The 16,860-nt window shown below is 34.4% G+C and overlaps 1 protein-coding gene across 1 annotated transcript; it reads right to left on the bottom strand.

Annotated features, from left to right (window-relative positions):
• Nucleotides 1–6,628: 6,628 nt before the first annotated feature.
• Nucleotides 6,629–7,564, bottom strand: LOC143690067 (olfactory receptor 6C2-like). The gene has a single exon (XM_077168064.1). It carries the CDS (start codon nt 7,562–7,564, stop codon nt 6,629–6,631), a length of 936 nt encoding a protein of 311 aa, XP_077024179.1.
• Between the last annotated feature and the right edge of the window lie 9,296 nt (nt 7,565–16,860).

Raw genomic sequence — 16,860 nt, 5'->3', positions numbered from 1 at the left:
AATTTCTCCCACATTTTTGAAAAAAATTTTGTTGAATATAGAATTCTTGGTTGACAGTTTTTCTCTTGTAGTAATTTAAATATATCATCCCACTGTCTTCTCGCCTCCATGGTTTCTGCTGAGAAATCTACACATAGTCTTATTGGGTTTCCCTTGTATGTGATGGATTGCTTTTCTCTTGCTGCTTTCAAGATCCTCTCTTTCTCTTTGACCTCTGACATTCTGACTAGTAAGTGTATTGGAGAACGTCTATTTGGATCTATTCTCTTTGGGGTGCGCTGCACTTCTCGGATCTGTAATTTTAGGTCTTCATCAGAGTTGGGAATTTTCAGTGATAATTTCTTCCATTAGTTTTTCTCCTCCTTTTCCCTCCTCTTCTCCTTCTGGGACACCCACAACACGTATATTTGTGTGCTTCATATTATCATTCAATTCCCTGTGTCCCTGCTCATATTTTGCCATTCTTTTCCCTATAGTTTCTGTTTCTTTTTGGATTTCAGATGTTCCATCCTCCAGTTCACTAATACTAACCTCTGTCTCTTGAAATCTACCATTGTAGGTTTCCATTGTTTATTTCATCTCTTCTATTGTATCTTTCATTCCCATAAGTTTTGTGATTTGTTTTTTCAGACTTTACATTTCTTCTTTTTATTCATTCCTTGCCTTCTTCATGTCCTCCCTCAATTCATTGATTTGGTTTTTGATGAGGTTTTCCATTTCTGTTCATATATTCAGAATTAGTTGTCTCAGCTCCGGTCTCATTTGAACTATTGGTTTGTTCCTTTGACTGGGCCATATCTTCAATTTTCCTGGTGTGATTTGTTATTTTTTGCTGGCATCTGGACATTTAATTACCTTAATTAGTTTATTCTGGAGATTGCTTTCACTTTTCTTACCTAGGGTTTTTTTGCTAGATGAGTTTGTTGTCTATCTGTTCTTTGACCTTCAGTTCAGCCTTTTCTGGACCTCTAGCTTAAGTTTTGTTTAACAGAGGGTAATTTTTCAATTCTTGTTTTCTTGTTTCTTGTCCTGCTTGTAAGGTGCCTTTTCCCTCCCCACCCTTAGGAGGGTCTACATAGGTATTACAGGCTTCAGTGGGGTTTTCCTGGACTAAACTGACCTCCTATTGGGGGAAGGAGTCACCTGCATCAGTTTTCCCTGAGGGTGAGACCCAGCAAGTTGAAAGACTTTCCTGTAAAGTCTCTGGGCTCTGTTTTTCTTATCCTTCCCAGTAAGTGGTGCTTGTCTATCTGTGGGTCCCACCAGGAAAAGATGTTGTGGCTCCTTTAACTTTGGAAGGCTCTCCCTGCTGGGGGCGTGGTGGAGACAGAGGAGAGTTTGTAGGTTGGTTTTAATGGCTTCAAATTGCCAAGTCCTGGGGTCTGAATTCCTTGAGAGAGGGATTCCACCTAAGTTGGTCTTCACCTCTCCCCTGGGGAAGGCACACATGGGAGATAGCCCTGAAAGCAGTCTGTTTCTGCCTATTCCTGGGGCAGTGGCAGCCTGAGTAGTCTCACCACTGAATCCAGAGGCAGCCAAGCCTCTCTAGAAATAGCCACAAAACCTGTTTTGTCCCCTTTCCTCTTTTTCAGTTAGCCGAATAAGCGACCTCCACCTTGACCAGTTTCACCTGAGCTGGGGGCCTACTTTTAGTAGTCAGAATTTGTTTATTAATGCCACAATTGGTGTTTGGTTGGACTCAGTCCCTGCTACTGTAAGAATCTCTTTCCTTTCCCTGTGGGAAGCTGCCTGTGGGGGAGAGGCATCAGCTGCTGGCAGTCACGGCTTGGGGAACTCACTGTTCTGGGGACTCGCAGCCAGTCCAGCTGGTCCAGACTGGGGTACGCTGTGTGTCCAGTCACTATCGTGGCTCTGGGAGCTGTTCTGTACTGTTTCTGGTTATTTAGTAGTTGTTCTGGAGGACTAACTAAAACACACACATTTCTAAGCTGCCATCTTGGCCCTGCCCCCCTATAAACTTCTACATACATCATTTTAATAGATATTATGTTTTAAAGCAGTTCTAGGTTTATAGAAAACTTACAATGAAATTACAAAAAGGTGTCTTAAACCTTCTCACCCAATCACCTCACGTAAAGTTTTCTCTAATATTAACATATTGCATAAATATGGTCTATTAGAATTGATGAATCCTTAATTATACATTATTATCTAAAGTTCATAGTTTACATAGGGTGCACTCTTTCTGTTGTACAGTACTACAGGTTTTTATAAATGCATGATGTGATGTATTCACCATCACAATATTATATATAACAGTTACACTGCCTTATAGATATCCTGTGTTCCATATTTTCTTCCCTACTCATTTTACTTGAGTCCTGACAAACAATGATCATTCTACTGACTCTATAGTTTGCTCTTTTCAGAATTCTTACAGTGAGAATCACGCAGTATGCTGTTTTGTTAGATTGGCTTCTTTCACTTGTCTTTTTGCAACTTGGTAGATCATTTTTAAACACTTAATAATATTCCACTTTAAGGGTGAACCACAGTTTATTCATTCACCCATTGAAAGGCATATGGTTACTTTCAATTTCTGGCAATTATGAGTAAGCCCACTATAAACATTATTGTACAGGTTTTGTGTGTACTCACATTTATCATTCATTTGGGCAAACACAAAGAAGAGCTGTTAAACGGTAAGCCTATAATTAATTTTGTAAAAAACTGACAAGTTCTCTTCTGAAATGGCATTACTATTTTTCATTTATGTTGTTTCATGTCCTGTCCAACCATTGGTCGTGCTAGTGTTTGGATTTTAGTCATTCTACTAGGTGTCTAGTGATATCTCATTGTTTTGATTTACAATTCCCTAATAATATATTGTGTTGAACATCTTTAATATGCTATTTGCCTCTGTATATCTTCTTTGATGAACAGTCTGTTCTCATATTTTCTCTATTTTTAAACTGGGTTGCTCATTTTGTTATTGCTGACTTGTAGGAGGTCTTTTTATATTTTGGATACAGTTCCGTTATCACTAGACATTTTCCAAATATTTTTCCCAGTCTGTATCTTGTATTTTTATTCTCTTAGTGGTGTCTTTCACAGAGCAGAACTTTTAATTTTAGTGAAGATCACTTATCAATTTATTCTGTCACGCACTGTTTTTTGTGCTGTATCTAAAATAAAGTCACTTATATTTCCACATATATTTTTTTCTAGAACATTATATTTTTGCATTTTATACTTAAGTGTATGACCCATTTTGAGTTAATTTTTGTGAATGGTATGAGGTCTGTGTTTATATTTCTTATTTTTCCATATGAATGTCCAGTTGTTCCAGCATCATTTGTTGAAAAGATTATACTTTCTCCATTGGATTTCTTTTGCTCTCCTGTCAAAGATCAGTTCAGTATATTTACATAGGTCCATTTCTTCCTTCTCTATTCTGTTGCAATGATCTATTTGTCAGTTTTTTTTTCACAAATAATACACTGTCTTGATCCTTGAAGCTTTAAAATATGTCTTGAAGTTGAATAGTGTCAGTTCCTCATTTTTGTTCTTCTTCAGTATTGTGCTGGTTATTCTGGATCTTTTGCCTTTCCAGATAACTTTAGAATCAGTTTGTTTACATACACCAAATAACTGAGATTTAACTGGGATTGCATTGGATTTACAGACTGAGTTTTTAAGTATTAGCATCTTAATTATATTGAATCTTCCTATCTCTGTACATGGAGTAGCTCTCCATATATTTAAATCTTAGATATACTTCATTAGACTTTTATAGTTTTCCATATAGAAATCTTGCACATATATTTTCTTTATTTGTACATAAACATTTCCTATTTGGGAGCTCATCTAAATGGCATTGTTTTCAGTTAAAATTCCTGTTATTCATTGATGATATAGGAAAATAATTGACCTGCATGTAAGCTTGCATCCTGCAACATTACTATAGGTGCTTAGTAATTCCAGGAGGTTTTTGTTGATTCTTTGGTATATTTTACAATGATAATCATGTCATCTGTAAACAAAGACAACTTAGTTCTTCCTCCCAATTTGTGAACTTTTTGTGTCTGTTTCTTGTCTTATTGCACTAGCTAAGAATTGCTCCTCATGTTATGGTAAATAAGGAAGTGTCTCACCATTCAATGATGCTGACCATAGGGTAGTTGTAGATGTTCTGTATCAATTTGAGAAAATTAATCTCTACTCCTTGTTTGCTGAGGGTTTTTATCAAAAATGTGTTTTGTATTTTGTCAAATGCTTTTTTTTGGTGCATCTATTTATATGTTGTGATTTTTGTTCTTTAGTACGATGATGTCATGGATTGTATGAATTGATTTTCAAGGGTCAAATCACCTTCCATATCTGGTATAAAATCTCACTGGGTTATAATTTATTTTTATGAGGATAGGAGAATAGAGGGGAAAGAAAGGAAATTGGAATAGTGTAAAATAAATAAAAAGAGCTCTGCTGGATATCCATCTGTCATAAAGATGATGTGGCAGAGCTTCTAGCTGTCCCAAAATGTCTATTCCTTCTTTATATCTTTTAAACATAGAGTTTTTAGTTTTAACTGGGAACACATAGGCATTTGTTAATAATACATTTAAAAATTTCTCTTGAAGCTGCCTGCTTGACTATATTCTGGTCAATCTACTGGGAGGGGAAATCAATCATCTGTGCAAATCTATGATAGAATGTAACAGGAGAGGCATACACACATCTTCTTTTCCTGGTACTTTCTGATTGGAACATGCTCACAGTGGTGAGAGACCTTGGACCACCTGGAAGATAGCAACAATAAGGTCTAAAGCAACAAAGAGACAAAAGGAGCTGTGAACCCTTAAATTTTCAAATAGAAGAGTCACCATAACAATGAAGACTTTTAAAGGACAAAGAAGGGTGGATTATTTTAAGCTATTATTAATTGGGGAGTCTGTTATGGTAGGTCATCATATATCCTATATAACACAGATAGTTACACTTTTCACTTATGCAATGAAGATAAGGGAAAAAAATTCAGTGATGTCTGTATGATTTTCAATGATATGTGAAGTGATAGATGCATAAGAATCTATTAATAAGTTTCATTCTGACCATGCAATGATTAAAATGCCATAAATACATTTAAGCTATAATAAAAACTCATTGTTGATTTCAATAATTTTGATTGAATTCTCTTTTTATTATTGTTGAAAGCCATTTAAAATGTTATAATAGAAAATTCAACTACATTTGATGTTATTATAGTTGAGAAAGGCATGCTTTAAACATATTAGAAAAGGCAGGCACTATGCATATTAAAGAGTTCAACATTGACAAAGTCTTTTTTGATCATTGATAAAGCATATACACAGCTAAAGAGCAAATGTGATAGGAGAAACACAGGCTGTTACTACATGACACTTGTTGCCTGTTTGGGGCCGTTACTACATGACACTTTTTGTCTGTTTTGGGGCAAATTATATAGGCAGGCAAGAATTCCCAGTAGGAGTGAATTTTAAACTGAGAACTAAAAGATTAAGAAAATGAATGGAGCCAGCCAAAGAATGAGGAAACTATTTTTTTGACAGCCAAAGAATGAGGAAACAACATATGGAATGATTAGATATTGAAACAGACAGAAAACATAGGTTCAAATGCCTGGAGTGCTGCAGGGTGAACGAAATCATTTTAGAGGATGAACTGTTGGAGCTTATGATTTGCGAGGAAATTTATGTGGTAAACAGTTTGTGTTTTCCAACATTTTACTATTTGGGCCAAAAATATTTTATACCTTTATATATAGATGTAATATTCCTTTATTTTTCTAAGTTTCTAAGATCCCATATCTCTAGCTACTTTTATTTCTTTGATGTCTTTCATTTCTTGGCATTTGTTTGCTATCTAAGTGGCACACTTTGCTAGTATTTTAAAATATGTAAATACCATTGGCAGGTATTTTACTAAACTAAAATACTTAAGTTCCTCAAAATACTCATCATCTATTTTCACCATCTTCCTTTTAACCTCAGGTATTTTTTTTAAAAGCTAATACTCCTGCAAATTTTAGTTACTATTAATTCAAAATACTTTACAAATCCCATATCTTTACCACTTTCACATTTTAAATGCTTTTCCAGAATTCTGAAGTGTATAACTCCCTACCATGACAAAAACATGTATTCGAGTACAAGTTGACTTTTCTGATTTTTAAACATAAAATGATTTCTTTTCCCTCTCAAAGTCAATGGAGCTTTTTTGGGGGGGGAGGGCTGATTTCATTCTCTGTAGTATTTCTTGTGCCTGAAGCAGTACTTGCCTTAAAGAAAGTACCAATACATATTTGAGTGATCAATTAATACATCTTTTCAGAGGCTTGGACTGGAAATAACAATGACAACTATTACTTATTCTTTAGCTGGAAAATATGTAATATATGATTTTTCATTCATAATTTGGAGAAATAATTTTTATTTTAGTTTTTCTTCTTCCTAATTTGGAGGTAAAGGCAGAATATGTAACCTGCCGTTTCTGGTTGGATGTGGCCTTAAAAAGTGTTTTGTGAGAAAAAGAGTGGCTAGACCAGAACGAACTGGAGTGTTTTTAAGAAGGTAACCTAACCAGAGAATTTGGAAAGTTTACCATATATTGTATTGGACTTCACAATCCCTTATTTCTCAGAAAACATTACAATTCTATTGACTGAGTCCCTGAAGGCTTGTTTTACCTGCTTGTTCCTGAGGGTGTAAATGAAGGGGTTCAGCAAAGGGGCGATGGAAGTTGTGAGCACTGTTACACCCTTGTTAATTGCCACTGACTCTTTAGCTGAAGGTTTGATATAGACAAAGATGCAGCTGCCATAGGTGATAGAAACAACAATCATGTGGGAAGAACAGGTGGAAAAGGCTTTTTTCTTTTGCTGGACAGAGGGAAATCTTAATATTGTCTTGATTATATAAATGTAGGACAAAACAACACACATAAGTGTTATAATGAGAGTCAACACAGCACAGATTATGATCGTCTGCTCCATGAACCAAGTGTTTGAACAAGCGATCTTCAGGAGGGGATATGCATCACAGATAAAATGATCAATGATATTAGAATCACAGAATTCCAGATTTAGGCCCAAGCTAAGTGGGGGGATTACAATCAACAGGCCAGCTATCCAACAGCAAAGGACAGTTCTTCTGCAGACTGCACTGCTCATGATAGTCGCATAATGCAGAGGTTTGCAGATGGCCACATAGCGGTCATAGGACATGGCTGCCAGGAGAAAAAATTCTGTTATTGCAAAGAGGTCAGTGAAAAATACTTGGCTAGCACAAGCATTATAGGTAATGAACTTGTCACCTGTTGCTATGTTATACAAATATCTGGGAATGCATGCAGATGTGAATGAGATCTCTAAAAAGGAGAAGTTTTGTAAGAAAAAGTACATGGCTGTTTTAAGGTGATAATCCAATATGATAAGGGAGATGATTGTAAGGTTTCCAGTTATGCTCAACATATAAGTGAGAAAAAGAAAGGTAAATATCAGAACCAGCAGTTTTGGATCGTTTGTCAGTCCCAGCAGAATGAATGTTGTTACCGTACCATTTCTCATTGTTGACTCCTAACTTCTGTCCAATCTGCATGTAAAATTTAGAGACATTTTATTATTGTGTATATTACCAGTACTTAATTTAAATGTTCAGGATTTTTATTAAAAAATCCTATAATTAAAAAAATTACTCTTTACTTCTGTACTTCTATTCTAGCTGTATGAATAAAAAAATTTTTTTTTCTGTTTTTGATTATAACATGCGTGTTTTTTCCCAAGAACAGCTTTAAAGTCTACACGTGCTTGCACACACACACACACACACACACACACACACAAAACCTGCCTGGCTCCTGCTAACACTGACTCCTTCGATTTCACTGTCCCTAAATCATACTTGTATTCACAGTGGTACACAACACAAAATGTTTTAAATTATAATATACTTATAGTTATCCTTTCATGAAGTCCTCTGATAAATGAGCTTCAAAGATAAAACAGATGATATTGTTTCTCTGACCTTTTTTCCTCTTGTTTGTTAGCATTTTCTTCATCCCTCTTCACTTCTCACCATACTGATCTTAGCTATGTATTTTCACCAATGGTTTGAAAAATCATCTTTAAGTTGATGATTATTAATGTGGATCTTTGTTTTATAATAGTCTTACTTGATTATCAGATACATATATTCAACTTGATATATCTACTGAATATATCACATGGGCTTTTAATTCACCATGTCCCTACTAAAACTCATGGTCTTGTCCATCTCTTATCCTCTTCCTCTTCCTTTTAAACAAAGCTAATAGGCCACATTTATTGAACACTTTCCATGTGCTGGTTATTTTAGTGAACACTCCCCACAAAATCTCTCTTCCCTGTCTAATTCACCAGGCTAACCTCTGTTAATCTATTGCTTTTTCACTTTCTCCTTCAAGCGCCCTGGAAGGACTACATATCTCAGACATGCAGTCAGTGTCCAGGAAATGTTTCTAAATGAATACAGGCATCTCATATACAACTACAAAGATATTTGCCTTTGACAAATTAGTATTACATTGCTCTCTACTTTATTCACTTACAATTTTTTACATCTTTGAATCTATTGTTGAATTTTCTTTCGATATTTCTTTATAAAGAGGATCAATTTTTTTACTTTTTTTGGTTTTATAAGCTGCTTCACAGCTAATGAAAGATAAACTGCCTTCTCTTTGCCATATCTCCCAGTAAAAATACAGCTTTTTAGTTTTGTGGATGGTATTTTGCCTCACAGAGCATCTGTCTATGAGATGTTGAACCCCGAGGGCGTGGGCTCTGTGATTCTGTGTTTGTGTTTAATAGCCCTTCAAGGGATTCTTATCAGGCATTGGCAATTAGTTACACTACCATGGACTCAAATATTTTCATTAGAATATTAATGTTTCTGGGCTTGAAATTTTCCCACATCAGTGAAATTATGTAAAGTATTCTGTGAAGACTCCAGTTTATTTGTACGTAGACTCATTTTACTGTGGAAATGTGTAAAAGAAATGTGTTCTTTTACTGAGTGGGGGCAGACTCAGTTCTATGGTCTAAGTTTGACTACACTTAAGGCCTCCCCAGGGTTATAGTTTACAACCTCAGAAGAACTGACTTACACTTGTGGTTTGCCTGACAGAAGTAATACTCTCAAGGAATTTAGGGATGAATTCAGTAATTATATTAAATCAAATTGAGATGAGGAAGAAATATTTCAGCTGCTTACCTACCTTCTTCCAACCCTCTTTCTAGTCTCTCAGGCAACATGAGCATCACTGAGTAAATTTTCTCAGCCCTACCAACTGTGGGCATTGTTCAATGCTCTAAAAACATTTCATTCCAAGATATCACAAGGTATAAAAAAACGAGATTTAATAGATGACTCTCAGGGCGGTGCGATGGTGACTCAGTGGCAGAGTTCTCGCCTGCCATGCTGGAGACCCAGATTCATTTCCAGGTGCCTGCCTACACACAAAAAAAACACAAATATGTATATATATATGACTGACAGGGAAATGTGACTAGTTGGCTTTTGTTTATTATACTTTCAAAATTCATGTTTGCAATGAGGACATGGGTCTTTAACGAAGTGAGGAGTCTTCAGCCAATGTGTCATTGTTTTAAGAGAGGTAGAGGTATGCTCATATAATTATATGCATATAGAGATACTTTTTAATGTGAGGTTGACAATATAGATAATATAATTCCATATATATGATAATATATTATAATGTAGATAATAAAATTCCGTATATATATGGAATTGTATATATATATATAAAATTTTCACTCACTTAAGTGCCAATCTATATTTGTGCATAAACATTTCCCAGAGAATGACATTTATATATCCAAAGAAACTATATTCTATAAAATAAAAATATGGATATTTATCAAATATAGAAATTATCACTCATATTTTAAATTTTATTAGAAATATTTAAAATCTGTTTTGTTTTCAGGATTTCCAGGGTTTATGCCTAAATTCTCAGGCAAGTTAATATAATTAAAATGACAAACATATTACTTTCTATTATGACTGTCAATCATATTTTCTGTTGAATACATCAACTCTTAATTACTTCTAAATCGACAATTATAGTTGAGATGAAGATTTCCATATGAATACCTGGTCACTTTTGCTTGTAAATCCAACATTGCAATTACGACAACTCTAGAATGCATAGAGCTCTCAGGAAAATCCATCTTCAACCAATTATGCAGACTTACTTGTGCTAGTATAATCCTGTTGAAAATGAGCAAGAAATTCTCTCTCTATATATGAGTGTGATGGAATTTCAGGATTCCTCTCCTCTTTTACTCTTCACTGTTCTTCTGACCTGTCAGGGAAGTAAGTGAATAGACAAAATTTAGCTTGACATCTGCTTTATATGATAAAAATGCAACTGTGTGAATAAAGAATCCTTGGAGACAGTGTCCTTGGAGACAGAAGGTTGAACATTGGCAACATGATTTGTATAATTGGATATATAAATTGTCAAATGTTCTTTAACCACTAAACCTATTGTAAATTAATTTACATGTAGTTATATATTATCATTTATTGGAATTAATTTTTTTTCATTATTAATGTTCTACAGGATTTTAATTAATTTGCTATTATAGGTATAAACTCTTGCTTTACTTTTCCACTAGTATTAAAAATTGCTGTTTGATTTATCACTGTTTAACTGACACCTAAAGCACATTTAGACTCTATCTGTATTTTTCACAATCAAGGATATATTCTGATAAAGGGATTTTGATACATAATTGTTAGTATAATTGTCAGAATGCATTTTGTGGCTCAAAATGATATGTTATATATTATTTTTGATGAGTACATAATACAGTTATGTAAGTTTATCTATAAAAATTTTGAATATTTTTAATTGAAGGATCCCTAATTACTATGCTATCAAAAATGCAATTTTAGTGTTTTTTTATATTAACAGTTGCACTAAATTTAAAAATCACAAGTATAAATCTCAATGAATTTTACGTGAGTATACAGTGGTATAATGCCAACAACCCAAATCAAGATATAAAACCTTTTTATCATTTCAAAAATTCTTGTTTTGGAATTAACCTGGGAAAGGACTATGTGGCAGGCCTACATTTAATTGTCTTAAATACAGTGCTACCCTCTGCTAATAATGATGTTGAATACATTTACACTTCTAACAGCAGCTTATCAGAAATGCAGTTCCTTCATCTCACTAAGCCTGGGATTGCTTTTAAAAAATATTGCCATTTTTGGGTGTGTAGTTGTTTATCATCATAGCTTTCATTTATATTCCTTGATGAGTAATGATGTTGTGAACCTTTAGTGAAATGCCCGTTCAGGTGTTTTGTTCTTTTGAATTGAACTTCATTTCTTTTCCTTATTAAATTTTTATAGAATTGCCAAAGATCTTTATATCTTCTTTGTAGGAAATTGACTATGTCTATATTGTGGTGGTTGAATTATTCTTTTTCTTAATAATATTTAAAAAGTAATTTTTTAGTTTTACTGAAGTAAAATGTGACATAATTTTCTTTTATGGTTAATATCTAAGAAATCTTTTTTTACCACAAGTGCATTCCTTATGTTTTCTTCTAGAACTTTTGTTATTAATTAAAGAATAAAAGGAAATTAACACAACATTTAGAAATCATTCCATTCTACATATGCAATCAGTAATTCTTAACATCATCACATAGATGCATGATCGTCATTTCTTAGTACATTTGTATCGATTTAGGAAAAGAACTAGCAAGACAACAGAAAAAGATATAGAATGTTAATATAGAGAAAAAAATAAAGATAATAATAATAGTAAAGAAAAAAAGAAAAAGAAAAAGAAAAAGAAAAAAAGACAAACAAACAGACAGACAAAAAAGAAACTTATAGCTCAGATGCAGCTTCATTCAGTGTTTTAACATGATTACTTTACAATTAGGTATTATTGTGCTGTACATTTTTGAGTTTTTGTTTTCTTCTAGAACTTTTATTTAGTATTTAAAGTTAGGTTTGTGATTCTTTTCAGATTATTGTGTATTGTATGAAGTAAGGCTCAGAGCTAATTTTTTCCCCCACAAAAATATCTAGATGTTCTAGCATCAGAATACAGTCCCACTGTTGTAAATGGGGTGCTGATGTATGCATCAATCTGTTGCTGAATTCTATTCTATTCCATTGACCTATTTGTCTTTCTCTATACCAATATCAGTTATTTTATTTTGCTGGAGTATTATATTAATTATTGAAATCTAAAAGTATAAGTCATTTTATTTTCTTTATCTTAAGATTTTCTTGGTGATTCTAGTTTCTTTGAATTTTAAATATATAATTTTAGGATGAGATTGTTTTATTGCAAAAAAGTACATCCTAGGCTTAAAATTTGGATTTTATTCATCAGTAGTTTAATTTGGGAGGATTGAAATCTTAAGAACATCAAATTTTCAAATCTATACACATGATATATCTACTTTTTAGTGCTTTCTTGTTTCTCTCAGCAGTGGTTTATAGTTTTCAGGTCATACATCTTTTGCTTTGAATTGTTTTTACGTAATAATATTTTATGATATCAATTTATAAAGTTACTTTATACTTTGTGTTGGTGCTAGGGTTATAATTAATTTTGTATCAAGCAATATTAAATACTTCTTTCATTAATTTAAATAGGATTTTTTCTACATATTTGTTATCAGTGAAAAATAATTATTTTAATTCTTCCTAATATTTACATGTTTTATTTCTTTTTTCCTTTTGTATCAATCTTTTTGAATTGTCTGGACCCTATATTTAACCTTGATAACAAGTAGTGGTAATAAACATCTTTGTTATACTTGAACTCATTGTGAAGTGTACAATATTCCATCATTAAGCATGGTGTTAGCTGCACAGGTTTGCAGATATCCCTTTTAGATCAAGAAAGTTCACTACTATTTGTTTGCTAAAAGAGTTTACCATTAAAACATATTGATTGGTAAGAGGTATTTTCTGCATTTATTAATACTGTCAAATAATGTTTCCTTGTTATTCTGTTAATGTTTGGAATAAGAAAAAACATCAAATTTATAATCACATGTTGTTACCATCAGAAAACATGGTTCTCAAACATCAGGCCTGCTTGATTCTGCAGCAAACAGAGAAACAAGTCTCTTTTTATTTTGGTGAGAAGGTGAGTTTATTGAAGATGCATCATCAAGGAGTAAAAGCTTGCCAAGACCAGTTTGGAGTGAGACAGACAAAGAAATGGCAAAAGTCCAGAAGAAATCAGAAATAAATTTTAAAAACTAAGTAAAACTCATCAGATTCATTAAAATTGATTAACAGTCTCTTGCTTCATTTTGCTTGGCCAGCATGTCCTGTTTTCTGGTATCCTTCTTTCTTTGTTGACCCTTCAGGCCTTTGATCTTGTCCTTCAACAGAAGGAAGGTGCTGATATTAGTTCATTTGATGTTTCATTCCTGCAAGCAAAGCAAGGGAGGTTTTCTGGGAACAGAGAGCAAGTTCTTTGAGATGAGACCAATGACAAACTATTTCAGCAAAGTCTTAAAGTAATTCCAGGCTGCTTGAGTGAAGTGATTATATCAAATAGCTTTTTAGCTACTGAAGACTATACTAAGCATTTTCCAACTAATGGATTATATTGAGTATTTTTTAATTTATCTAGCTATCAGGGAGAGAAATGTTATACATGGACGAGTTATACTAGTAATTTGAATTGATGCAGAAAAGGTATTTGACAAAATTCAGCATCCTTTCTTGATGAAAACACTTAGAAAGTTAGATATAGATGGATGTTCTCTCAACATAATAAATGGCATATATAAAAACCCATAGCTAACATCATACTCAATGGGGAAAGCCTGAAATCATCAATTGAGATGATCATGTGGTTTTTCCCTTTTGATTTGTTGATGTGGTTATTACATTAATTGACTACCTTGTGTTGACCCATCAATGCACATGTGGAATAAGACCCACTTGGTCTTGGTGTATAATTTTTTAATGTGCTGCAGGGTTCAATTGCAATTGTTTCTTGAGGATTTTTGCCTCTATATTCATTAGGAATTGACATGCAATTTTCATTTCTTATAGTATCTTTGGCTTTAGTATTAAGGTGATGTTGGCTTCCTAGAATGAGTTAGGTACCTTCTCTCCCTCTTCAATTTTCTGGAAAAGTTTGAGTAGGATTGGTACATATTTTTCCTGGAATCCTTGGCAGAATTGCATGTGAAGCCATCTGGTCTTTACTGTTTTTTGTTGTTGTTGTTGAGAGATTTTTGATGGCTGATTCAATCTCTTTGCTTGTAATTGGTTTGTAGAGTTCTTAAGTAATGTATTTTGTAGAATCTCTTTACTTGTAATTGGTCTGTAGAGTACTTAAGTCATGTATCTTGTAGAATGCTGTCTATTTCATCTAAGTTGTCTTAGTTGTTGGTATACAGTTGCTCATAGTATCATCTTATCTCTTTCATTTCTGCAGTGCCAGTAGTAATCCCCGCCCCCATTTCTGATTTAATTTATTTGCGTCCTCTCTCTTTTTTACTTTTTAGTTCAGCTAATGGTCTGTCAATTTTACTGATTTTCTTAAAGTACTAACTGTTTCTTTTTTTTACTATGTTGTTTTATCTAATTTCATCTCTAATATTTGTTATTTCTTTCCTTCTCTTCACTTTGGGGTTAGTCTGCTGTTCTTTTTCTTGTTTCCTCAAGTTTGCAGTGATGTCTTCAATTTTAGCTCTTTTTCCTTTTCTCACGTAGGCATTATGGAAATACGTTTCCCTCTGAGCACTGCCTTGCTGAAGTCCATAAGTTTTGATATGTTGTGTTCTTATTTTTATTTGCTCAAGGTATTTATTGATTTCTGTTGTAATTTCGTTTTTGAAATTAGCACAGTAATCAGTATGCAAGTCTCATACTCTGCTTTTTTGAAGGATAGTTTTGCCAATTACGACTTTCTTGCTGGACAGAGGTTTTAGCACATTAAACATGCCATTTCACTATCTGTAACAATGGTTTCTGATAATAAATAGTTAATCTCATTGAGTGATAGTCCTTTATGTGAGATGAGTTGTTCTTTTCTTGCTACTTTCAAGGCTATTTCATTAGCTTTTGGCATTTGACTCTAAGGTATTCATATGTGTAGTCTCTGTGTTTATCCTACTTGGGGTTCATTGAGCATTTTGGATATGTACGTTTATGTCTTCTCTCAAGTTTGAGAAGTTTCCCTGAGTCCCTGCCAAATTTTCCCATTTTTCTCTGTTTGTTCTTTAGTCTCTTTGAATTTGGTTGATCTGTTATAGCTCACAGATTCTTTCTTATGCCTCTTCCAGTTTGCTGTTGTATGGTTCCAGTATATTTTAAATTTCATGTACAGTTTCATTCATTTCAATAGTATCTATTGTTTTTCTATCTATTCTTTCAAATTCTTTTTTATGCTTTTTGGTGTCTTCTTAGTATTCTTTATCTCTTTATACACATTTTCCTTCATTTCTTTTATTGATTCAAGAGAATTGTTTGAACATCTTTGACTAGTTATTCCAGATTCTGTGACTCCTCTGATGTTTTGATTTGTTACTTTGACTGGGCATTTCTTCCTGAGTTTTAGTTTGCCTTCTGATTTTTTGCTGGTATGTGTTCATCTCATTATCTTGATGGGTCTATTGTGAAGGTTGTTATCACTCACTTGTCTGGATTTAGTTGTCTGAATTTGTATTAGGGCACTGCTTTGACAATTGGATGGTCTGTATTTCTCAGCCAATATAGGACCAGGTACCACTGCATGGGATGCAGACCAGCTCTGATGTGCCTGAGATAGTGTCTGGAGAGAGTCTCTGCAAAGCCCTATTTCTCTCCTGCACTTTGCCACCTGCCCCAGCAGATGATGCTCTTTGGTTACTTATTCATCCTCCGAAACTGTTCAACTCCTGGATCCCAGGGACATCTATCCTGGCAGAGCTGAAACTGGGGTTCCTGTGCCCTCACTTTACTGGACAAAATATGTCTCATTGTGGGGCTGTGGCCCCCTCTACTTGGGGCAGGGGATGTCCCCCCCCAACCCACAGCCACCCTAGTCTGCAGCTGTCTTCCAGGTAAAGCTTGGGCTGCCTGCTGCTCTTTCCCTCAAGGATAGGTGAGCACCACAATCCACAGTTGGAAATACAGTTTTTGTCCATGTTTTCTCAGACCCTTCATCCCTCAGTGACCTTGAAATATCCTCCTCTGTCTCCCAGGCCCCAAAAGTTAATTTGCATAGTTTTTCTGCCTGGTTTCTTGCTGCTTTTGAGAAAAAATAAATTTTGCTTTTCCCTCCCTAATCTTCCATTTGGGAAACACCTCCTTAATGCCCTTTTGTATTCTACCCTCCTCAATAGCTTGTGTCCTGCCATGGATCCCTGTGGCTTGGGGACTCAGAGTCTGGATATAAGAGAAGGCCTGTTCCACTGCTGTGAGATTTTATTATCTCATCCTGGTGGGAGGTGGGAGGAATCCTGTCTCCTGCCTCTGTGCACTTTCAAAACTGCTGGGACCATGTGAGGTGGAGGAGAGAGGACCAGCCTGCCTGAGATAGAAGTTTCCTACCTGATATTTTTCTCTTTCCTCAGTTCAGCATTTGTAGGATCACTCTCCGCTCTTAACCTTTCTCCAGAGTTCTGAACAAGTGTGATTTGTCTTTTTTCATTGAATCTCTTGGGAAGGTTTTCAGTAACTGTCTTACATTGACGTTGATGATGTTACCACCTTATGCTAATCTATACAAAAATGAAAAGGATAGTAGCATTCCAACATCAATAGGATTGAGTTATCCACACAGGAAAGGGAATTATCTGTAAAAGTGCTACTTATC

Source organism: Tamandua tetradactyla, chromosome 7, assembly GCF_023851605.1.
Source record: "Tamandua tetradactyla isolate mTamTet1 chromosome 7, mTamTet1.pri, whole genome shotgun sequence".
Lineage (NCBI taxonomy): Eukaryota > Metazoa > Chordata > Mammalia > Pilosa > Myrmecophagidae > Tamandua > Tamandua tetradactyla.
Note: the sequence above shows the minus strand (reverse complement) of the source record. Positions and strands in the feature narration are given on the sequence as shown.

Coding starts and splice junctions, on each gene's coding strand:
- LOC143690067 (XM_077168064.1), bottom strand. CDS start 7,564: ATGAGAAATGGTACGGTAACAACATTCATTCTGCTGGGACTGACAAAC.